Source organism: Rhinolophus hipposideros (genome assembly GCF_964194185.1).
Source record: "Rhinolophus hipposideros genome assembly, chromosome: X".
NCBI lineage: Eukaryota > Metazoa > Chordata > Mammalia > Chiroptera > Rhinolophidae > Rhinolophus > Rhinolophus hipposideros.
In genome coordinates, this window is record NC_138046.1 from 23,874,371 (window position 1) to 23,900,546 (window position 26,176).

At 39.9% G+C, this 26,176-nt stretch overlaps 2 protein-coding genes across 4 annotated transcripts in view; one reads left to right on the forward strand and one right to left on the reverse strand.

The window, feature by feature from the left end:
- The window catches only part of HS6ST2 (heparan sulfate 6-O-sulfotransferase 2), a 365,879-nt gene that overhangs the window by 73,844 nt on the left and 265,859 nt on the right, over positions 1 to 26,176 (forward strand). The gene's annotated exons all lie outside the window — the stretch shown is intronic.
- Positions 4,272 to 4,799, reverse strand: LOC308495537 (lithostathine-like; the record flags this gene model as incomplete). Its single annotated transcript, XM_081043935.1, has 1 exon — positions 4,272 to 4,799. The coding sequence occupies one exon, from the start codon at positions 4,797 to 4,799 to the stop codon at positions 4,272 to 4,274; it is 528 nt and encodes a 175-aa protein (XP_080900061.1).

Sequence of the window (26,176 nt, forward strand, 5' to 3'; positions counted from 1 at the left end):
AACTGCTTTTCTCTTGGTGCTTTTAAAATTCTCTCTTTGTCTTTAAGACATTTTGGCATTTTCATTATGGTGTGTCTTGGTGAGGGCCTCTTTGGGAGTCCCATCTTGTTTGGAACTCTCTGCATTTCCTGGGCTTGTATGTCTAATATTTTCCCAGGTTAGGGAAGTTTTCTGTCATTTTTCAAATAGGTTTTAAATTCCTTGCTTGCTCTCTCTCTTCGCCTTCTGGTAGCCCTATGATGCGAATGTTGGTACGCTTGATGTTATCCCAGAGGTCCCATAAACTATCCTCATTTTCTTGAATTCTTTATTGTTTTTCCTGTTCTGATTGGGTGTTTTCTGCTACCTCATCTTCCAAATCACTGGGTCTATCCTCTGCTTCTTCTAATCTACTTTTGATTCCTAAGGGTGTATTCTTCATTTCAGTTATTATATTCTTAATTTCTGATTCATTATTTTTTTATGGTTTCTATCTCCATTAGTATGTTTCCTATCTCTTTGTTAAAGTTCTCCCAGAGGTCACTGAGATCCTTATAGCCAGTGTTTTGAACTCTGCATCTGGTAGATTGCTTGTCTCCATTTTGTTTCATTCTTTTTTGGAGCTTTGTTCTGACCCTTCATTTGGGACATGTTTTTTTGTGTCCTCATTTTGGCTGCCTCCCTGTATTTGTTTCTATGTGTAGGCAGAGCTGCTATGTCTCCTGGTCTTAGTAGAGTGGCCTTATATAGTAGGTGTCCTGTGGGGTCCAGTGGCATAGCCTCTCTGGTCACCTGAGCCTGGTGTTGCAGGTGTGTCCCCTGTGTGGGTTATGTGTTCTCTCTTGCTGTAGTTGAGCCTTGTTTGCTGTTTGCTTCCCAGTAGGAGGTATTGACCCTCAGGTTGATTCTTGATGAGAACTGTTCATGAGTAGAGTGGAGGAACTGTTGTGCAGGGGTTGACCCTATGGAGCAGGATTTGCTTTAGCTGGGCTCTGGTGCCTGCTCAGCCTTCCCTTTGGATGTGTCATCTATTGAGAGAGTTGGGTGTTGCTCCAGCTGGGTCTGAAGGCAGCCACTGGGTGTGCCAGCCCTGGGGCTTCTTGGGAGGGGACGTGCTTCACGCCAAGTTCAGCTGCATTCTGTGCTCTGCTGGGGGTTTGGAGAGGCATGTGAAATGAACTGCAAAACAATCTGCAGATGGCCTCCAACTGGGATGGGGTTGCCTGTGCCTGGGTGAGGTTCCAGCTGTGAACTGAAGCCAGCTGCCACTAGTGCTGAGCTTTGGGCTGTTTAGCAAGAGGTACAGGGCATGCTGAGACCAAATGTTGCTTGTTTGGGAATTGTAAACTTTTGAGAGATTTTAGTCAAGTGTGCAGCATGAACAAAGACAGGTCTTTTGTATGGAAAAGTCACTGGAAGCAGGTTGGTTGGGCCCAGAATTGGGGTGGGGCGGGGTCTCAGGGAATCATCAGGGTGAGGGGAACAGAGTTAACCAAGTTGATGGAGACTCAGTTATGGTGCCCACCTAATTCTGTACACTGGGATGGGGAGGGCTCAGAAAGGGAATAATGGCTCCTGCCAGTACTTCTGTCTGGATGAAATCTGCTGCTCTAACCCTTGCCCTGAAGCCAGACAATTTAGTTTCTCCTTGTATGTCCCTGGTGCCTTTCAAGTCTCTTCCTCAGCACTGGAGCTCAGAGCACGTGAGACTGTTAGCAAGTTCGTCCATTCATGGGCCTTTTCAGAGAAACACCCGAGACTCCAGCAGCCCTCCCTCACACTCAGCCAGAATCTGCTGGTTTTCACAGCCAGAAGTTATGGTGACTTCTCTTCTTGGCACTTGAACCCTGGGCTGGGGAGCATGTTTGGGTCTGGGACCCCTTGCTTCTCAGGGAGGACTTCCACAGCTGAGATACTCCTCCTGATTTTCAACAGCTACATGTGGGTGTGGGAGTAGCCCTTTCTGGGTCTCTGCCCCTCCTACCAGTGTCATTATGGCTTCTTCTGTGTGTCCTCAGTATGGGACTTCTGTTCATCAAGATTTCAGGTTATTCTCAGTGATGGTTGTTCTGTAGTTTAGTTGTAATTTTGATGTGGTCATGAGAGGAGGCAAGTACAGCATTTACGTACTTCACATCTTGACCAGAAATCATCATTATTATTTTTTTAAATTATATCCTGTACTTCAGTATATCATATCTTCTCCAACCCCGTAGTATTGTTAGATTTTATGTGTTGATATAGTCATTTGTTCATAGTGCCATTTCACTCCATCAGTAATCAAACATTTATGGCATGCCTACTATTTTCCAGACAGTATATTAGGCAGCGGTGATATGTTGGTGAATAAAACAGACATGGTCCCTGCTGTCATGGAAGTTACCATTTGATCTCTTTAAGCAATTAAGGAAATTAAATACTAAATCATTTCACTTTTCTGAGTATCAATGTCATCATCTTAATAAAATAGGCATAATGCCTACCTTGAAGAATGTTGTTAGAATGAAAGGAGAACACGTCTATAAAGCACCACCATGTTTGGCACATAGGACACTGAATCTCAGTAAGTGGTACCTCTTATAATCATTGTAAGTCATGAAGAACCCAAGTCCTGGTAAATGGATTGAGGAGCTATTGAAGACCTATGACTCAAGATTAACCCCATGGATTATCTTTAGTCAGTCCACTGGTTGGGGAGAGTTGAAAGTAACAACCTACCAGTTTTGACATTTTCCTACATGGGCATTTTAAAAAACTCAGTTCAAATACGTTTGAATGAGAGAGCAAAGTGCATTTAGTGTGGCATTTCTTGTGCTAACCATGGGAAATGTAAAGATGTCTATTTCCTCTAGCATTTCAGAAATTATCAATAGACCAAACAGTGTGAGCAATTCACTTCTCCACACTCAGGGGTGAGGGAGAGCATAGGTGATTTTGAGTAATTTGAAAATCTGTTCATTTGTACTAGAACATGTGGAAACAATTCTAGCTGTTAATGTTAGTCACTTAAATGAAGAATAAATGGAAAAGGTTTGTAAAGGGCATAACAAAGCAATGTTATTTTTCCTATAATGAGCACTTTTGGGTAGAACTTCTTGAAGAATTTCTGTAAAAGAAACAGTCTTGCTACAGTGTTTAAAAATGGAAGTTTTGTGCACCTAAAACTAATAAATATATATTAAAAAGTAAGAAAAATAAAAAAAATGGAAGTTTTCCTGTGTCCATTACTTTTTAAAATTTATTACCACATCATCGTAGATTAGAAGGGACCAAAAATTCATTATGTCATTGTTTTAGGTCCATTCAGTCAGCTATAATAGAAATACCATAGACTATTTGGCTTATAAACAACAGATATTTATTTCTCAAAGTTCTGGAAGCTGAGAAGTCCAAGATCAAGGTGCCAGCAGATTCAGTGTCTAGTGAGAGCCCAATTCTTGGTTCACAGACCATTGTCTTCTCACTGTGTCCTCACATGGTGGAAGGGGCAAGTAAGCTCCCTAGGTTCTGTTTTATAGGGGTACTCTTTGCATTTATGAGGGCTGGACCCACATGACCTAGTCGCCTTCTAAAGGATCACACCCATATTCCATCACACTGGGGAATGGGATTCAGCATATACATTTTGGAAGGACACAAACATTCAGTCTATGGCAGTTTTACTTCCAGATTCATTGGGTGTGGAAATAAGTTGCACACATGTAATGGTTTATGCTATTTATTTATTTATTTATTTATTTATTTATTTTATATATTTTTTGCAGATTAAAATTTTTATTATTTGTCCCGACCCGTGGGACACTACACGAGGGACCCTGAAGCACCTAGAAGGGAGGAAAATGGGAGACACAAAGACCGGAGACAAGACAGGAGTTCTGATCAAGTCTCTCTTTATTGCAGCTCAATCATGGGTTATATACATTTTTTTGCTGGGTGGAGGGGCATTAACATAAGCAGGGTTGCCGCAGGCTAGCGGTCTTAAGCCATCTGGACACACCCTACAGAATGTGGGTGTTATCTAAAGACCCAAGTAACTTCCTCTATCTCATGCTTCTCAGTCATGTGATGGTGCCTTACAGGCACCCGCCCTCTACTATTATTGCTCTTTGAAAGCTCAGGTTATGTAATGCAGAAAGGAGCCTGAAATGAGGGTGGTGGGGAGGAAAGGTCAGAATGATGTGGTCAGGTTTGGTATGTAGAGAAAATATTCCCTTCCTGGGTGGGTCTTCTCACTTGGTCCCATGTCTGTGATGAACTGTACACGAAACTCAGGCTCTTGACCCCTACCTGACTTAGTTCTTGAACTTGCAGATATAGGGCAAATTCTTATAACAGTGATAGTCTTTCCATGACAGATATCCTGAGCTTCGTGACAGGCTCCCACAGTAGCCAGGGTTTGAGACTGTGGAAGGATCGGTCTCCCAGGCATAGTAATTCATAATATCATTGCTACTCCATATCCAACCATCTGCACTGGACTCAGTGCCCTGTGTGGGGTCATGGAGCCCAATCCAGACGTTTGTTTGGATGTTCAAATTGTTCTTGACAAGAGAGGCCACGAAGTATGCCTCAGCCCCACTGAGTACAGACACAAGGTTTCCTGAGCGTCGCTTCTGGCAGGCAATATTTGCTTCTGTCCAGGATTTTGGTGTCGTAAACACTGCATAGCAGTGGGAAAGAAAGGCATAGGAGCCTGAGGGACACCTCAGCCGTGGAGAGGTTTGTTCCTTCTCAAAGTCTTCACCTTGCACCTGAGATAGAAGCATCAGGCAGGAGAGCAACATCCAGGACATGCTGAGGAGGGCCATGGATGACAGCATCGTGTCTATGACTGTGTTCCAGGGATCTGCAACGGTTTTCGGTTTATGCTCTTTAAAATGCTTTTGTATTTATTTTATTCTGCCTAGGGGATAGGGATCATTATCTTGATTTCAGAGGTAAAGACATTGAGGTGCAGAGATTTACTCAAGGTTCCACTGTTTGTTAGAGACAGAAACCAGGATTCGAAGTAGTTTTTCTTTTTCCATAGTACTCAGCCTTAGAAAGCACTTTTTGCTCTTTTACTTACATTGACATGAATAACTACCAAAATCCTTTAAGACAGATGAGAAGTAATTAAGTTTGAGTCTCCTCAAACAAGATATCCATGTATAAAAAGATAAATGTTGTAGGACCGTGAAGATGGCAGTCTTGGAAAGAAAAAAATCTGAGCAGAGAAGGGTGTTGTGACTGAAGCGATGGAATGAAAGCTGTGACAATTGTTGCATGGTTTATGGGTATTTGTTTGTATTTTTGCTGGCCATAAGTCCCTAAGTGGCCCTTGAGCTCATGTTTTCTTGCCTCCCACAATCCCAGCTCAAAATGCTTTACAATCACTTGCAATCACAATGGAACATTTTAGAAAATTTGGTGTTTCTGGGTAACAGTGAGTCCAGCTTCTTGATTATTTACAATTATGTAATCATTGTTCAGGAATATTCTGCCTCATTTTGCTTCTTGCTGTCTGCATGCCTACCTTTTACCTTTGTAAACTCTAGATTCAACATCTATGTAGGACTGGAGAGAGGAGGATGGATAAAGACAGTTTTACTTTTTATCTTACAGCTCTTGCAAGTGAAATAGTTAGATGAGGAAGGGACTGACACTCTTGGCTATGGTGTGTCGGGAGATTGTGGATTTAAATTTTCCGTGCTCATGCTGTTCCCCAGGACTACAAATTATCGGCAGCTGGGTATAAATGAAAAGACTAGATAAATCTTGAGTTGAAGTTACCTAATGTCTCCAGGATTGCAGGAAAGATCTCAGACAGGCAGCAGAGCCTGGGGCTATCAGCTGTGTGTTGCCCTCCTTTTTGGAACCCCTTCCCACTTTAATCAGAACCCTGACACTTAAGGGGCTGAACTGGCTGTGGCATCCATTTATCCATTTTGTAGAATGGCTCTAGGTAACTACAGGGCCATAATCTGAATTATATACTGGGATGGGTCCCTAGGCTCATTAATTGATGACAGAATAGGAGAAGACTCTGACACCTACAGATTCATTAGAGATAGCTGGAGGGATTTATATGAAGGAGATCATCCTTGGAAACTTGATGAATTTCTATGGGTGGATATTCAATGCAGATAGGCAAGAATGAAGCTTTAGATTTAATCTGCATCTGCTCCAAGAATGTTTTGATATAGTGCTGCTTATCCCAAATCCTGATCGAAAAGGAAAGTGAGTAATGTATTGATATTATCTTTCTGTAATGAATTAGAAATAGGGCTGGATATCAGAAGCTGGGAAGAGAGATATGCAAAGATTTATAAAATAAACCCTAATAAATGGAATTTACTATCTAAAATAATGTCATGATTAATTAACATATACATAACGTTAAAGCCTTTATTTGGTTATTCTTACCCCTTGCTGCTGACACCACTGAGGTTTGGGGTTTGGGGTATTAGTGTACGGAAATGGAAGTACATCTTTTCAATAATGCAAAGAATATAGACCAGTGTGTCTCAATCTTTTTTTCATGATCATCCCTGTAAGGAGGAAGTTAAATTCAATTTAACTTATCCCTAGCAATAGAAATTAAATACTAAGGAATAAGATTGGGTGGGGGGGGGGTAAGGAGGGGCATGTTAGACTGTGAAAGGCCAAAAACCAGTGTAATATCTAAGTTTTTTTCACCCTCCTTAAGAACCAATTTTCTTCCTCTTGTGGGCTATACTGTCCTTGTTAAAAATGCATGATATAGATCTGTGAAACCAGACAATTTATGAAGTGATATTTAATTGTCTCTGGTTATGGATATTGTTTCCATCACCCACATTAATAACCTCCAATAGGAAGGCAGTAATGCCAGTTAAATTCTTGCTCTGTGTTAGATACTTCCCATGCACTGTTTAATTGAATTGTCACGATAACCCTGAATTTGAGAGGTTAAATGACTTTCCCAAATTCACACATCAGCTTAAACGCAGGTCTTTCTGATGCTGGAGACTATGGTCTTTCTAACATCTTTTTAAAGGGGAGCACTGCAAGGTGTATCTGTGTAGAAAGGACATAAAAACGGATGTTTATTTCTAAAGTTGATTTTGGAGTCTCTGGATTGCATTTTGGGTCGAATAGAAAAGAGAAATTTGACTAGAAGTAAATTTTGTCTTTCTCTCCCCGAACCCTCGTGGTTTGAAATGTATTCCTTAGTACCATGTGGAAATATTGGTAGCTTCTTCATATTTGCTGAGATCATAGGAACTCAGTGAATTGCAGACATTGGATATGGTTAATAATGTTATATTCTTAACACAGATTTTATAGATCTTATACTAGTCTCTATGTACATTAATGGCTCTTAATTTTACCAAAAATCGAATTCCAGTTGTGGAGCTTGAAGAGGACAATACATGGCGAGGAATGTCAGGCGAGTAGAAGAACAATGGTTATTTGCATAGGACTGATTTTAAAAAAGGGAGGGGGGAGTAAACTGATTTTCAATATGCAATGCCTGATAAGTAGCTTTGCACATAAACCACGCCTGCATACTTTGACCTAGCTCTGGGGAGAGAATACAGGAAGTCCTCACTTTGTTGATAGGTTCTGCGACTTTAAACCAAAGGATGTATTTTATCATTTTTATCATAGGCTGATTTATATTAGCAAGGGTTAAGTTCCTACCATATCTCATTAAGGTTATAACAAAACGACATTATTCAAAGTAATTCAAGGACTTGCTGTGTATCAGGTTGTACTCTATGCTGAAATTTGTGATGTGGAAGTGTGCGCGTGCGTGTGTGTAGATGTAGAAGCAGCCATTTCTTAATCTGGACTTTAGCCTTTACAGTTAAAATAAATTACGTGCATACATACATGTATGTGTAGATTTCCCACCCGTGCTCTCACAGATGTTTTCTCTTTAACAAACCCACCCCCATCACAATCTCTCTCCCCACTTGGCAGTGGTACAAGTAAACCAAATTAGGAATACTAGGTCCAAGAATAGTTAGTAACTTATTGATAGATGCTCCCCTCATTTTAGAGATAAAGAAATTGAGGTTCTCCGGTGCCACACAAACTGGAACTCAGACAGCCTGGCGTTTTCCATTGTCTGTCTGCCATCATTTTTCCCGAATCTTTGCTTCTTAGAAAAAACAGAGAATGCAAAAACATAAGTTGGCATCTTCTTCTGGTGGCCAGAAAATAATTCTGGGCCAGAGGCAAACTTTAAAGAGAATAAAAAGTGGAGAAAGTTAGCTCAGCAGCTTATGTCATTTTTTTTTACATAATACATTGACTAGAAAATAGACTTAAACAAAAGAAAGGTCTTCCTTGCAAAATATTTTTAAAATAAAAATTTTAGAGCCTATTATAAAACCATACACGATACCTTTCCTCAAACACAACATCCCACTGAAATTTGACGTTTGGTTTCTGGGGTGCCAAAAGTCTACCCATCTTGACATAAAAAATAAAGAGTCATTGTTAATTGTGAAGAGAGCCTTCTGCTCTCTGGTTGACCTGGGTTCTAACTTGTTTTTCCATGGACATGCTGTGTGATCTTGGTCAAGTCAAATCACTTCTCTGGGCTTTGATATCTTTTTCTGTAAAATAAGAGGGATGAACTAAGTGATTTCTAAAGCACCTCCCTGTTCTGTAAATCTTGGCAAGTGGGAAGACAAACAGTTTGTAATCTTAGAACGTTTAGAAGGTTTAACACTGCTACTTTCTAACTTCTGTATGTATACCACTCTAAAAGTTTTCTGATTTGTAATAGGTAGTTTTGTTTACAAAGTGCATTTGATAGGTAATAAAATGTCCTTGGTTGACAGGAGGTAGGTACAACAAATATGTATCAAACCTTATTATTTGTGTATTAGATAAAGCAGATCTGCTGACATTCATAGTGTTACCAAGTGAGTAATTTATAAAGTCAGTGTGCCCCATTGAAACATTTCTACCTTTTCCAGATATTTTACTTTGTTAAATACTTGTGTTCTGTTGAGGGTGAATACTGAAAAGTATTGTTTTTTCAGTGCTAATATTTGCATTACAGTGAGGTTCCCATAGGTAAGAATGATTGTCTGATATTGTTAGCATAACCCCTGTGATCTAATGTAAGCTTCTGTGATTATAATGATTTTGATTTGGAAAGACAGTTTTGTTTGGCTGGCAACCTCCCCACTTGATTTTTTCCTTATACAGTTCTTTGGCTCCTCGGAAGTCATGAACTACAGTAAGTATACCTAGACTACCTTCTGCTCCTTGCATCCAGATTTTTGACTGTGTCTTTGTATTCCCGGTGGGAGGAGGGCTGGAGAGTTAATATGCCATGTTGCTAAATAAAGGAAGAAAAGCTCAAATTAGTTCTGCAACCAAAAATCATCAGAAGGAATTTGTTACAAATTGTAACACAGAAAAGCAGACACTAAACGTAGATTTTTATCTTTGTTTACTTTTTGTGTCAATCAGTGGTTTACTGAGCTTTATCATTATTTGTTGAAGAAAGAAAAAGAAGACCTCTCTAAATCAATGTTTTTGAGTTTTATCTAATTACGAAGATTCCCCTGCCTTTTTTTTCTCTTAGCTCAAGGACAAGGACATTTCTCTCTTTCCCCTCCCCTCACCTCCTCCCCTTTTACTGTCGAATTTATTATTTATTTATTTATTTAATTAGTCTCAGTTATACAGAACAACATACTGATCAGACATTTATGTAACTCACAAAGTGATAACCCCAACAAGTCTACTACCCACCGACACTGTACAGTAATTAGAACATTATTGACTATATTCCCCACACTGCACTATATTCCCCATGCTGCACTACTCATCCCTGTATTCTTTAAAAAAAAATTATAGTTGACATTCAGTATTACTTTATATTAGTGTTAGGTATACAGAGTAGTGGTCAGATATTTATATAATTTATGAAGTGATTCCCCTGATAAGCCTAGTACCCACCTGGCACTATACTTACGAGTAGTTAACCATATTGTTGACTATATTCCCCATACTGTACTTGACATCCCTGTGACTCTTTTGTAACTAACAGTTTGTATTTCTTAATCCCTTCACCGTTCACACCCAACCCCTCAAGCCCCCTGCCATTTGGTAACCATCAGTTAGGACATTTCTCTTTTACCTCTTTTAAGATATGCTGTAAGGGAACCTGGGCACATTTGAGAGTGTGAGATTTAGCTACATTCATCTGCATTATTTAGAAAGGAGAGGACTCTATAAACGTGCGTCTTTCTAATCACAGTTGGCCTTTCTATCAGTTTGCTTGTAACTGATCTTTGCAGTTGTTAACAATGTTGGTGTTTAAGGAGGATGCTGTTTCCAGAGTTGGAAACCTCCATCCTCCCAGTACTTTCGAGTTTCCTACCAGAATGCTGTTGGCTTTCAGTTACAGGTTTTAGTAAGGATGCTCATAGGGTCTCCATAGAATTTTTCTTGACAATCTATGTTGAGTAATTACAGGTTGTATATCCTAGACCTCTAACCTATGTTTTAGGAGTGAAGAGACCTCCCATTTGCAGTTCCCAAGAGTCCATAGCACACTTTTATGAAAATGGCCCAGTGACAGCAAGATGGATATGCTGAGCACCTCTGAGACCGTGTACCAGGAAAGTAGAAGTTACCATCTGTTAAAAGTTTCATCTAGAACGTGGAAGAGGGCCAGGAATGCTAAAGGACTTATTTCTTTGTAAAGCAGGATCTGGCAAAAGGTTTTCTTTCTGTTTCCATTTAACTAGGTGTTGGGCATGTGTTGACACCAAACAGGCTCACCAGTACCCCAGCTACCCCGGGGGTGGGAGGGACACATCTCCAAGCATTGAGATAGTGCTGAGGGAGGCAGATTGGAGGCCCTCCCTGCTCATCGGTGCTACATTTTTTGATTATCAGATAAACCATATTCCCTCCAAGGGTACAGTGAAAACAGGTGATCTTTTGATCCCACGTTAAACATGGGTAAGGTGGGCATATTCAGTATTATGCTTTAGTGTACTGTCTTCTTAGCCTGCTCTGAAAAGAACACAGTGTTGGCCACATTCTGTTCACATACTTGTTAGGATCTTAGGGCTGGAAGAGCTGTTAAAAGTTATCTATCTACTCCACTCGCCCACCCCAATCTGATGCACCAGCTGCTTCTAAAACTAAGTTGTCATCCTTGCCTATGTATGATGCTTTCAGAGACAGGGCCCTCAGAAACCATTCCATGTTTTGAGTTTAAATTTTCTTCCCAATTGCTCCCGTCCAGTTGTGGTAGCTGGGCTTCTCGGAATCATGCAGAAGATGTCTAATTATTCTGCATTAAGCCAGCCTTTCAGAGCTTTGTGTGACATCCTACTCCCACTCATCCTAGTCTGTTTCAGATTATTTCATGTGTCCTATAATGAAGTAGGGATGATGTGAAGAAGAATGAAAGGATGTCTTTGAGATAACAGGAGAAGGATGTTCCTTTCCCTCCAAGTCATAGTGTGCTTGGTTCACCTAAATAAAAGAAGCAGGTAGGACGGGAGCTGCACAACCATTCCATTCCTCTGATAATGTGGTTTTGATTTTTCCTCTGCATATTTCTCCCTCTGATAGAAGTAGGCTCCAGTTCTTCCATATTCCTTTTAACAATATTCAGGTAAGGTCTCACTTGTGATGATCTCCATACTCTCTTTTTTTGGTTAATGTTTTTCTTTTCTTTCTTTTCTTTTCTTTTTAATTTTTAATGGGTTTTTTTCCGGGACCCATCAGCTCCAAGTCAAGTCATTGATTTCAACCTACAGTAGTACCTCGGTTTTCGAATGTCTCCATTGACAAACACTTCTGTTTACGAACATGGTAAACCCGGAAGTAAATGCTTCGGTTTTCGAACACATCTCGGAAGTTGAACATGTCACACAATTTCTCCTGAGTGTAAGATCCTGAGGCCCAGTTGTCGGCTGTTTCTGAACGTTTCAGAACTCGAACTGTCTTCTGGAACGGATTACATTAGAAAACCGAAGTACCACTGTAATTGTGGAGGGCGCAGCTCACAGTGGCCCATGTGGGAATAGAACCGGCGACCTTGGTGTTATGAGCACTGTGCTCTAAACAACTGAGCCAACTGGCTGCCCCACTGGCAGCTCAGCTCCAAGTCAAGCCGTTGTTTTCACTCTACATGTGGAGGGTGCATCTCACTGGCCCATGTAGGAATCAAACTGGCGACCTTGGTGTTATAAGCACTGCGCTCTAACCAACTGAGCCAACTGGCCACCCCAATCTCCGTATTCTTTATACTCTGATTCGACAAAGCAACCAAAGATCCTGTTACTTCTACTGATTGCCTCATCATACTTGAGATTCCTAAAAGCCAGATGAGTTCTTATTCCTTCAAAATTCGTTCACGGTACTTGTGAAGGTAGTTTTGTTGACCCAAGTCAGGACCTTACATTTACGAGTATTCTTATTTAATTTCATCTGGTTAGAAATCACTATAGCAAGTTGAGATCTTTTTGTACTAGCCAGATTGACACACACCATCAGCCAGCACATCTTTAGTACTTTTAGCTTCACCCATGAGCCTCTGTGGCTTCTGATGGATAGTTATTACCAAATTCAGGGACCTTTCCTCCTACCTAATGCAAACTGTTTTCCTGGACTGACATGGGTTTCTGTGGCAGGTGGGCTGGTGATCATTAGGAAGTGCTGTGCTTAGTCTCTTTCTCTGTTTTACTTTTTTGGTACTTCAGACTTCCCTAATAGAGAACTGGTGTGATCTAGAATGGCATTTGTATCCATGTCTGTCATCCAATCAGACGAGTAAGAGATAATTTAGTTAAGCACCACTGCTCTGCAAGTGGAATCTCCAAATGCTACATTAGCAGAAAGAAAAGTATTGACCTCCATAGACCATTGAAGGGGTGGGGACAAGGATGCCTAGATTGTTGCTTAACAAATCCATTCACTCCAAGAGCTATTCCAGGGCTATTAGCAAGTACCACATGCCTAGACAGAGATGGAGACTAACTGCTAACAGTGGGCAGATCCTGTTGTCTCCGTTGTCACCTGTTTTAAGGAAAACTTTCTGGCCTCTATCTTGATTTCTACATCAGGTTGAACAATGCTCCAGTTGCTAGCTTAATGACCAAATTGTCTCCACTGTTGATCAAAACCATTAGACTCTCAATTCAGCTTTCAGTTATATTATATCCCACAAACAAATCTCATGAAATATGCATAGTATATGAATCCCACTAAGGCATTTCCGATGTCTTATTTATTGGGCATTGCTAGACAAGAAGGTCTTCCACTTGAGTGAAATTCACAGATAACGGAAATGTTTTGCTTCCAAGGGCCAAATAAGCAATTTTTGATCCTATGTTATACAGCATAGGCCAGCAAACTATAGTTGGCAAGATGCAAAAGTCATGTTTCTTGTCTTTCTATGACAGACAAAATAAGAATGGGTTTTACATTTGTATGTTATGATTCAAAAATAAAAGGTCAAAGGTAGAATTTACTGTACTAGGTAAAAATTAAATGAAATTTAAATTTCAGTATCCATAAATAAAACATTATTAGAACACAGGCCACACTTATTTGTGTAAATGTTGCCTATCTTGCTTTCTTGAAATAAAAGCAGAGTGGAGTAGTTGGAATAAGGACTGGTACACAAAGCCTAGAACACTACTATCTTGCCAACCCCCGGTCTATAGCATAATTTTTGTGAAGTACTCTTCATTTTGTGACTTTTCATCTGTTGGGGGCTGGGAAAATAAACTTTTTACAAATAACATGTTTAATAGGAGTCTTTTTGGTATCTGAATGTATACTCAAGAAAGAAACTGTGGAGAGTTTTGACACTGCTCAATAAGGCATCGATTTCTATATATTAAAATCACAGTCTTGGAACGGGGAATATTTCAAGAAGCTCTCTGAAGTTGCTGGGCTGGTGTTTCCAGATTCTTTATATGCAGACTTAGTAGCTTTTCAGTGTAGGGTTGTACAGGAACTTTTAATGTCCATGGGCATTTTAAAGGATTGCCTCCGCCTCCTGCATAGATCTGAGGGTTATTCAATTAGTCACATTCATTCAAGAGAATTCTTGTACATTTCCTACATGCCAGTTAATAAGTGTGGAGACCTTTCCCAGAGCTTTTCTACACATAGAATTCTAGGGAGCTTCTAATTCAATTTCTTTGCAATTAACCTAATGTTAAATTATGTTTTTCCTTTTTGGTGTATGGTCAGTTGTCTCCCTCATATCTATAGATACATAGAGATGTTAGAAAGCTAAGTTTGCAATTTGAGCTACTTGCTATTTCACACACACACACACACACACACGCACATATGAATTGAACTAAGTTGACTTTTTTGTTTTAAAGATTTTATTGGGGAACAGTTTGTACTTCCAGGATTTTTTCCTAGTCAAGTTGTTGTCCTTTCAATCGTAGTTGAAACCAGCAACCTTGTGGTTGAGAGCCCATGCTCCAACCAACTGAGCCATCCGGGAGCTCAGCGGCAGCTCAGCTCAAGGTGCCGTGTTCAATCTTAGCTGCAGGGAGCAGAGCCCACCATCCCTTGCGGGAGTCAAGGAGTCGAACCGGCAACCTTGTCGTTGAGAGCCCACTGGCCCATGTGGGAAACCAACCGGCAGCCCTTGGCGTTAGGAGCACAGAGCTCCAATCGCCTGAGTCACTGGGCTGGCCCTAAGTTGACTTTTAATGGGGAGAATATACTTGAGACTTCTTTCTCTATATCATTTAAAAATAATTTTCTTATTTTTCAATTACATTTGGCATACAATATTATATTAGTTTCAGGTGTACAACATAGTGATTGGACATTTAACTTACAGAATCCTGATAAATCTAGTACCCATCTGACACCATACATAGTTATTACAATATTATTGACTATATTTCCTATGCTGTACTTTGCATCCCCATGACTACTTTGTAACAACCAATTTGTACTTCTTAATCCCTTCCCCACCTTTCACCTACCCTCTCGACCCCCTTCCATCAGGCAACCATCAAAATATTCACTGTATCTATGAGTGTGTTTCTGTTTTGTTTGTTAGTTTATTTCATTCTCTAGATTCCACATATAAGTGAAATCACATTGCCATCTGTTTTTCTCAGTCTGCCATACTCTATTCAGCACAATACTGTCCAGGTCCATTTATGCTGCTGAATATGGCAAGAACCCACTCCCTTCCATGGCCGAGCAATATTCTGTTCCTCTTTATCCATTCATCCATTGATGGACACCCAGGCTGCCTCTACATATTAGCCATTGTAAACAATGCTGCAATGAACATACGGATACACACAGCCCCTCGAAGTAGTGTTCTTGGTTTTTTTGGATAAATACCCAGAAGTGAGATTACTGATTCTTCTTTGTCTCTTGTTAAAGCCTTTGTTTTAAAGTTAATTTTGTCTGGTATAAGTATTGCTACCCCAGATTTTTTGTGTTTTTTCATTTCCAATTGCATGAAATATCTTTTTCCCATCCCTTTACTTTCAGTGTATGTGTATCTTTTGACCTGAAGTGAATCTCTTGAAGGCAGATTATATAAAGGTCTTGTTTTCTTATCCATTCAGCCACCCTATACTTTGACTGGGGCATTTAATCCATTTACACTTAAAGTAATTGTTGATAAATATGTAGTTATTGCCACTTTATTATTTATATTTTTGATCTTAAAGAAGTCCCTTTACCATTTCTTCTAATAGTGGTTTTCGTGGTGATGACCTCCTTTAGCTTTTTCTTGTCTGGAAGCTCTTTATCTGTGCTTTGATTCTAAATTATGTCTTTGCTGGGTAGAGTAATCTTGGCTGTGGATCCTTGCTTTTCATCACTTTGAATATTTCCTGCCAATCCCTTCTGGCCTGCAAAGTTTCTGTTGAGAAATCAGCTGATAGTCTTATCGGAGCTCCCTTGTTGGGAGCTAACTGCTTTTCTCTTGGTGCTTTTAAGAGTCTCTGTCCTTAAGACATTTGGAAATTTTCATTCTGATGTGTCTTGGTGCAGGCCTCTTTGGATTCATCTTCTTTGGGACTCTGTGCATTCTGGACTTATATGTCTATTTCTTTCATGAGGTTAGGGAATTTTTCCATCATTATTTTTTCAAATAGGTTTTCAATTCCTTGATCTTTCTCTTCCCCTTCTGGTACCTCTATGATGTGAATGTTGGTATGTTTGATGTTGTCCCAGAGGCCCCTCAAACTATTCTCATTTTTTTGGATTCATTTTTTGTTTTGCTTTCTGGTAGGATGTTTCCTATATCCTATCTTCCAAATTGCTGATTAGATCTTCAGCTTAATCTAATCTACTGTTGATTCACAGTAGTGTCTTCTTTATTTCAATTATTGTATTCATCATTTCTGAATGCTCCTTTTTTAGTGGTTTGTATCTCCACTTGTATGTTTCGTATCTCTTTTTCGAAGTTCTCACTCAGAGCACTGAGCATCCTATAATCAGGGTTTTGAACTCTGCAATTAGTAGATTGCTTGTCTGTATTTTGCATAGTTTTTAAAAAATTTATTGGAGTGACAATTGTTAGTAAAAATTACAAAGATTTCAGGTGTACAATTCTGTATTACATCATCTATAAATACCATTGTGTGTTCACCACCCAGAGTCAGTTCTCCTTCCATCACCATATATTTGATCTCCCTTACCCTCATCTCCCTCCCCCCACCCCCTTACCCTCTGGTAACCACTAAACTATTGTCTGTGTCTATGAGTTTTTGTTTCTCATTTGTTTGTCTTGTTCTTTTGTTGTTTTTGGTTTATAAAACACATATCAGTGAAACCATAGGGTTCTCTACTTTTTCTGTCTGACTTCTTTCGCTTAGCATTATACTCAAGATCCATCCATGTTGTCACAAATGTTCCTATTTCATCTTTTCTTACTGCCAAATAGTCTTCCATTGTGTATATATACCACAACTTCTTTATCCATTCATCTATAGAAGGACATTTTGGTTGTTTCCAAGTCTTGACAACTGTAAACAAAGCTTCAATGAACATTGGAGCACACGTGTCTTTATGTATAAATGTTTTCAGACTTTTTCGGTACATACCCAGGAGAGGGATTGCTGGGTCATATGGTAATTCTATTCGTAATTTTTTGAGGAACCTCCAACACTGCCTTCCATAGCAGCTGCACCATTCTACATTCCCACCAACATTGTATGAGGGTTCCTTTTTCTCCACAGCCTCTACAATACTTGTTACTATTTGTCTTGTTGTTCACAGCCATTCTGACTGGGGTGAGGTGATATCTCATTGTGGTTTTTATTTGCATTTCTTGATGATTAGGGATGTTGAGCATTTTTGCATATGTCTATTTGCCATTTGTATGTCCTCTTTGGAGAAATGTCTCTTCAGGTCGCCTGCCCATTTTTCAGTTGGGTTCTTTGTTTTTTTGTTGTTGAGTTTTATGAGTTCCTTGTATATTTTCGATATTAGCCCCTTATCGGAGGCACTGTTTGCAAAAATCTTCTCCCATTCAGTTGGTTGCCTCTTTATTTTGTCGGTGGTATCTTTTGCTGTGCAGAAGCTTTTAAGTTTCATATAGTCCCATTCGTTTATATTAGCTTTTATTTCCATGGCCTTTGGAGTCAAATTCATAAAATGCTTTTTGAACCTAAGGAGCATAAGTTTAGTACCTATGTTTTCTTCAATGCAGTGTATTGTGTCAGGCCTTATGCTTAAGACTTTGATCCATTTTGAATTAATTTTGGTACATGGTGACAGATACCAGTCCAGTTTCATTCTTTTGCACGTGGCTATCCAATTCTCCCAGCACCATTTATTGAAGAGGCTGTCTTTCCTCCATTGTATGTTTTTAGCTTCTTTGTCAAAAAGTATCTGTCCATATTTATGTGGTTTTATTTCTGGGTTCTCAATTCTATTGCATTGGTCTATGTGTCTGTTTTTCTGCCAGTACCATGCTGTTTTCATTATTGTAGCCCTGTAGTACAAGCAAAAATCAGGGAGTGTGATACCTCCAGTATTGTTCTTTTTTTCTTAATATTGCTTTGGCTATTTGGGGTCTTTTGTGGTTCCAAACAAATCTGATGATTTTTTGTTCTATTTCTTTAAAAAATGCCGTTGTGATTTTGATGGGGATTGCATTTAATGTGTATATTGTTTTGGGTAATATGGCCATTTTAACTATGTTGATTCTTCCAATCCATGAGCACGGAATGTCTTTCCGTTTCTTTGTGTCTTCTTCAATTTCTTTCAAAACTATCTTATACTTTTCAACATATAGGTCCTTCACATCCTTGGTTAAGTTTATTCCTAGGTATTTTACTTTTTTTGCTGCAATTGCAGAAGGAATTGTTTTTTCTATTTCTTTTTCTGAGATTTCATTGTTAGTATATAGGAATGCAACAAACTTTTGTACGTTGATTTTGTAGCCAGCAACTTTACTGTATTTGTTGATTGTATCTAATAGCTTTTTGGTGGAGTCTTTAGGGTTTTCTATATGTAGCATCATGTCATCTGCAAAGAGTGATAATTTAACTTCTTCATTCCCGATTTGGATGCCTTTTATTTCTTTCTCTTGCCTGATTGCTCTGGCAAGGACTTCCAACACTATGTTGAAAAGCAGAGGTGATAGGGGACAGACCTGTCGTGTTCCTGAACATAGAGCAAAGGGCTTCAGTTTTTCACCATTAATTATGAGATTAGCTGAGGGCTTCTCATAGATGGCCTTATTATGTTAAGGTATTTTCCTTCTATGCCTATTTTACTAAGTGTTTTAATCATAAATGGAGGTTGTATCTTGTCAAATGCTTTTCCTACATCAATGATATATTCATATGCTTTTTGTCCTTTATTTTGTTTATGTGATGTATCACATTGATGGATTTGCGAATGTTGAACCATCCTTGTGCCCCCGGGATGAACCCACTTGGTCGTGATGAATGAGTTTTTTAATGCATTGTGGTATTCGATTTGCTAGAATTTTGTTTAGGATTTTTGCATCAGTATTCATCAGAGATATTGGTCTGTAGTTTTCTTTTTTTGTGTTGTCCTTACCAGGTTTTGGTATCAGGGTAATGTTGCCTTCATAAAATGAGTTAGAGAGTATTGTGTCTTCTTCAATTTTTTGGAAGAGTTTGAGCAGGATTGGTATTAGATCCTTTTTGAAGGTTTGGTAGAATTCACTAGTGAAGCCATCTGGTCTCGGACTTTTGCTTTTCGGATGGTATTGGATGAGTGATCCAATTTTGCTACTGGTGATCGGTCTGTTTAGATTTTCCACTTCTTCATGGTTCAGTCTAGGAAGGCTATATGTTTCTAAGAAGTTGTCCATTTCTTCTAGGTTATTGAATTTGGTGGCATATAGTTCTTCATAGTATTCTTGGATGATCCTTTATATTTCTGTGGTGTCCGGGATAACTTCCCCTTTTTCATTTTTGATTTTGTTAATTAGTGTCTTTTGTATTTTTATCTTAGTGAGTCTAGCCAAGGGTTTGTCAATTTTGTTAATCTTTTCAAAGAACCAGGTCTTTGTCACATTATTTTTTTCTATTGTCTTTTTGTTCTCTATTTCATTTAGTTCTGCTCTGATTTTTGTTATTTCCTTTCTTCTGCTGACGTAGGGTTTCACTTGTTCTTCTTTTTGTAGTTTTTTAAGGTGTAACATGAGGTTATTTCTTTGGGATTTTTCTTGTTTCTTGAGATAGGCCTGTAATGATATAAATTTCCCCCTTAAAACTGCTTTCGTTGCATCCCAAAAATTTTGGTAGGATGTATTTTCATTGTCATTTGTTTCTATGTATCTTTTGATCTCTCCTCCATTTTCTTCTTTGACCCAGTCATTCTTTAAAAGTATGTTGTTTAATCTCCGTGTATTTGTTTTTTCCTGCTTTTTTTTGCAGTTGATATTCATTTTTAAAGCCTTGTGATCACAGAATATGCTTGCTATGATTACAACCTTATTAAATTTGCTAAGGCTGACTTTATGTCCCAATATATGGTCTATCCTTGAGAATGTTCCATGTACACTCGAAAAGAATGTGTAGTCTGATGTTTTAGAATGAAGTGCTCTATATATGTCAATTATGTCCATTTCATCTAATTTGTCATTTAGGGCTGCTATTTCGTTATTTATTTTCTGTTTGGAGGATCTATCCATAGCTGTCAATGATGTATTTAAGTCCCCTTGTATAATTGTGTTTTGGTCAATTTGTCCCTTTAGTTCTGTTAGTTGTTGCTTGGTATATTTCGGTGCTCCCCGATTGGGGGCATAAATATTGATGACTGTTATGTCTTCTTGTTGTATAGTCCCCTTTACCATTAGCAGATGTCCATCTTTGTCTCTTGTTGCCTTTTTCACCCTGAATTCTGTTTCATCTGATATCATTATGGCTACACCTGATTTTCTCTGGGTACCATTTGCTTGGAGTGTCAATTTCCACCCTTTCACTTTGAGTCTATGCTTGTCCTTGTAGCTTAGATGTGTCTCTTGGATACAGCATATGGTTGGGTTTAGTTTTCTGATCCAATCTGGTACTCTGTGCCTTTTTATTGGTGAGTTCAGTCCATTTATATTTAGGGTGATTATTGATACGTGAGGATTTCCTGTCCTTCTATCTTTAGTTTTCTGGTAAGGCTGTGTCTCCATTGTTTCTTTGCCTTTTTGTTGTTGTCTATTATTTCTGTGTGGTGGTATTCTATGATGTTTCCCTCTGTTTCTTCTTTTATTACAGTATGTATTTCAGTTCTGGATTTTTTTTTTGAGGTGTTACCCTTAAGTTTATGTAAAAGAAAGTTTGATATTTAGAGTATTCCATTTTCTTCAGCATGCTTACTTTCTCCATTCCCATATTCCGTTTCAGGCCTTTACTCCCACCCCCCCTTTTTTTTAAAATTTTTTATTTAGTAGTTTCAGGTGTACAAGACAAGGTAATACTTAGACGTTCATCATTTATATCCCTCACACTGTGAACCCCCCTCCCCCCATCCACTATCCCTCCGACCTCACACTGAACCATCACATTATATATATAAAATTATAGTTGGCATTCATTAATGTTTAGCTTCTGGTGTACAATGCCATGATCAGGTATCCACAGTATCCCTGAGGTGGTCTCCCAAATAGGACGCATGTCCATCGGATACCCAACAAAATCTTTACAATATTATTGAATACCTTCCCCAAATTAATTTTCAAAAAAACCCTGAGGCCATTTTGTGGTTACCAGCTGCTTCCATATCCCTTCACCTTTCCCCTTATCCCCAACCCCCCCCACCCATCTAACAAGTCTCGGTTTTTTCTTCGTGTCCCCAAAACTGTTTCTGATTAGTTCATTCACATAGTCTTTTCTTTAGATTCCATATATAAGTGAGATCATATGGTACTTGTCTTTCTCTTTCTGACTTATTTCACTTAACATAATGTTCTCTAGATCCATCCATGTTGCTGGAAATGATAAGATTTCTTTCTTCTTTATGGCTGCATAATACTCCATTGTATAAATGTACCACAGCTTCTTAATCCAGTCATCTACCGTTGGGCATTTCGGTTGTTTCCATATCTTGGCTATTGTGTAAAGTGCTGCAATAAACATAGGAGTGCATACAGATTTTTGAATTGGAGTTTTGGATTTCTCTGGGTAGATGCCTAGGAGTGGAATTACTGGATCATAGGGTAGTTCCATTTTCAGATTCCTGAGATGCCTTCGTACTGTTTTCCATAGTGGCTGCACTAATCTGCAATCCCACCAACAGTGCACTAGCGTTCCCTTTTCTCCACATCCACGCCAGCATTTGTTGTTTGTTGATTTATTGATGATAGCCATTTTGACTGGAGTGAGGTGGTATCTCATTGTGGTTTTTATTTGCATTTCTCTGATGGTTAGTGAGGTTGAGCATTTCTTCATATGTCTTCTTCCCTTTTGTATGTCCTTTTTAGAAAAATGTCTCCTCAAGTCCTCTGCCCATTTTTTAATTGGGTTGTTTGTTTTTTTGGAGTTGAGTTGAGTAAGTTTTTTATAGATTTGTGATATTAATCCCTTATCAGATATATCATTGGCAAATATCTTTTCCCATACAGTAGGATCCCTTTTTGTTTTATTGATGGTTTCCTTTGCTGTGAAAAAACCTTTTTAGTTTGATGTAATCCCACATGTTTATTTTTTCTCTTACTTCCCTCGCGCGAGGGGATATATCAGTGAAAATCTTACTCCGGGTAATGTCCATGAAGTTTCTTCCTATATTTTCTTCTAGATATTTTATGGTTTCAGATCTTACATTTAAGTCTTTAAGCCATTTTGAATTTGTTTTTGTATATGGTGTAAGGAGGTGGTCCAGCTTCATTTTCTTGCATGTGTCTGTCCAGGTTTCCCAACACCACTTATTGAACAGACTTTGTTTACCCCATCGTACATTCTTGCTTCCATTGTCGTAGATTAGATGGGCATATAGGCATGGATTTACGTCTGGACTCTCTATTCTGTTCCATTGATCTATGTGTCTATTTTTATGCCAGTACCATGCTGTTTTGATTACTGTAGCCTTGTAGTATAGTTTGAAATCAGGTATCGTTATACCTCCCACTTTGTTCTTATTTCTCAAGATTGCTGAGGCTATCCGGTGTCTTTTATGGTCCCATATAAAGTTTAGGATTATATGTTCTATTTCTGTGAAAAACGTTGTTGGTAGTTTGATAGGAATTGCGTTGAATATGTATATTGCCTTAGGCAGTATGGACATTTTAACTATATTAATTCTTCCTATCCACGAACATGGAATGTGTTTCCATCTGTTTATGTCTTCTTTCATTTCTTTCTTCAGTGTTGTATAATTTTCTGAGTACAGATCTTTTACATCTTTGGTTAGATTTATTCCCAGATATTTTATAGTCTTTGGAGCAATTGTAAATGGAATTGTTTTTTTAATTTCTCCTTCTGCTATTTTATCATTGGTATATACAAATGCAACTGATTTCCGAATATTAATTTTATATCCTGCTACTTTACTAAATTCATCTATCAGTTCTAATAGTTTCTTGGTGGAGTCTTTAGGGTTCTCTATATATAGTATCAGATCATCTGCATATAATGATAATTTTACTTCCTCCTTACCAATTTGGATGCCTTTTATTTCTTTCTCTTGTCTGATTGCTGTGGCTAGAACTTCCAGCACTGTGTTGAATAGAAGTGGAGAAAGTGGGCAACCTTGTCTTGTTCCTGATCTTAGGGGGAATGGTTTTAGCTTTTCCCCATTGAGTATGATGTTACCTGTGGGTTTGTCATATATGGCCTTTACTATGTGTCGCGCAGGGGACCCTGCTCGCTGCGCCATTTGTCGTGCAGGGTCTCAGCTCCCACTCCCCACCCAAGAACGCAGGACACGGTAAGGCCAAAAAGGAACACCCACGGAACCATAGGTAGGGAAGTCAAACCAATATATTCTCGCTGGCGGCTGGGCTGGAGACACAGGAAGCAGGATCTACATAATCTGCCTAACAGCAGTCCGCGCTTGCCAGCCACCATCTTCTCGCTAGCCCCCATTCCTATTCCCTGCTAGCGTAGCCACAGCCGTTATATTAGTGGCCAATGGCTTACGGGTTACAGCTGACGGCCAACTAGCCACAGCTGCTGGCATCTGATCACAGTTGATGGCCATTTACTACCCTTGCCAGCACCTTTCTATGTGAGGCCGAGAGCCTGGAAACTGCTTTTTGGGGCTTTGTCCCCACACTATGTTAAGATATGATCCCTCTATTCCCACTTTCTTGAGGGTTTTTATCATAAAAGGTTGCTGTATTTTATCAAATGCTTTTTCTGCATCTATTGATATGATCATGTGATTTTTATTTTTTATTTTGTTAATGTGGTGTATCACATTAATTGATTTGCGGATGTTGAACCACCCCTGCATACCAGGGATGAATCCCACTTGATCATGGTGTATGATCTTTTTAATGTATTGCTGAATTCTGTTTGCTAATATTTTGTTGAGAATTTTTGCATCTATGTTCATTAGAGATATCGGCCTGTATTTTTTTTTTTTTTGTGGTGTCTTTGTCTGCTTTTGGGATCAGGGTGATAGTGGCTTCGTAAAAAGTGTTTGGGAGTCTTCCTTCCTTCTGGATTTTTTGGAAGAGCTTGAGGAGAATAGGTGATAATTCTTTTTTGAACGTTTTGAAAAATTCACCTGTAAAGCCATCTGGTCCAGGGCTTTTGTTTGTTGGGAGATTATTGATTACTGATTCAATTTTCCTGGTGGTAATCAGACTGTTCAGGCTTTCTGTTTCTTTTTGAGTTAGCCTTGAAAGGTTGTGCGCCTCTAGAAAATTGTCCATTTCTTCAAGGTTGTCAAATTTGTTGGCATATAGTTGCTCATAGTAATTTCTTAAAATTTTTTGTATTTCTGTGGTGTCTGTTGTCACTTCTGTTCTTTCGATCTGACACTGCTACTTTATTGCTTCTAGCACCGGGCAGCTGGGAGCGGGGCGAGCTCTGGGATGGTAGGGATGGGGCGGCTAATCTCAGTGCCTAAGGCTTTCGTTCTCTTCTCGGCAATGAGGGCTTAAACCACCATTTTCAGCCTTCTTTCCTCAGTCTTTTTTCCGAGGTCTCTGCCGTGAGTGTTCGGGTCAGCCGTGTTATATGCTGCCCCCTCAGCCATGTGGGCCATAAGCGGAGCCCTAGCAGTCCGAGTTCTTCCCTCTCCCGCATCTGCGGTTGTTCCGGGATGCAGCGAGCTCGGAGCACTGAGCTAGGTCTACGTCCTGCGCCTGTGCCGCTCCGTCTCCGCACTTGTCCCTTCCCTCCTCCCCCGCTCGCGCGATTCTCCCACCTGTAGGTGAATTCAGTAGTGGGCCTCTTTGTCTTGCCTGTCTGCTGTGCATGGAGTCCTTTGTGGAGTTGTTGTTGGATTAGTTGTAAATTCCAGGGGAGCTTTACAGAGGTTCACCTCACGCCGCCATTTTGATGACGTCTGTTTACTTCTTTTTCTGGAGTTGTATTCTGATCTTTTATTTTGGACATGTTTCTTTGTCGCCTCATTTTGTCTGACTCCCTGTGTTTGTTTGTGTGTATTAGGTAGAACTGCTATGTCTACTAGTCTTGTTGGAGTGGCCTTATGTAGTCTGTGTCCTGTGGGGCTCAGTGGCACAGTCTCCCTGTTTACCTGAGTCGGGTCCTCTAGATGTGTTGCTTGTGTGGGTTGTATGTGCCCTCCTCTTGTAGTTGAGCCTTGGTTGCTATTTTCTTGTTAGTGGCAGGGATTGACCCTCAGGCTGATTGGTTGTGAGAACTGGCTATGACTACACTGGAGGAGCTATTGTTCAGGGGCTGACCCTATGCAGTAGAATTCGCTTTAGTAGGGCTTGTTGTCTGCCCTTTGGGTTTGTAGTGTGTGGAGGTGTTTGGGTGATGCTCTGGTGTGGTTTGAAGCTGACCACAGGGTGTGTTGTTTATGGAGCCTTGGGAAGTGCTCTGGTGCAGGTCAAGGGCAGCTGCATCCTGTGCCCTTCCTGGGGCCACTTAGTATGAACTACAAAATGATCTGCAGATGGTTGCCAGTTGTGCTTGGCTTGGAAGTGCCTGGGAGAGGCTAAGTTGTGTACCGTGGCCGGCTCCCGCTAGTGCCGGTTTTGGGCTGCTTAGTCTGAGGTACTGGGAACGCTGAGGCCGGAAGCTGTGTGTTTTGGAGTTTGTGAACTTTTGAGAGAATTTAGGAAACTGCGACATGATCCAAGAGAGGCCGTTTGTATGGAAAAGCCACTGGAAGCGACTTGAGTGGGCCTATAAGTTGGGGCCTCCACATATGTCCCTGGTGCCTTTTGATCTGCTGTTCCTGAGCTGGAGCTCAGTGCGAGTGAGTCCATTAACTAGTAAGTCCATACTCTGCTCCTTTAAAGGGAACACCTGGGACTCCACCTGCCCTATTGCTCACTGAGCCACAATCACTGATGGTTTTCACAGCCCGAACTGGGGACTTTTCTCCCTGGCACTGGAACCCTGGGCTGTGGAGCTTGGTGTGAGGCTGGAATACCTCGCTCCTCAGGGGGGACCTCCACAGCCCAGATATCCCTCCTGATTTTTAACTGCCACAGGTGGATGTGGGACCAGCTCATTCCACAGCTCTACCCCTCCTGCCAGTCTTGACGTGGCTTTTGTATATCATTAGTTATAGGACTTCTGTTCAACTGGGCTTTAGGTGGTTCTTAGTGATGGTTGTTCTGTAGTTGTAA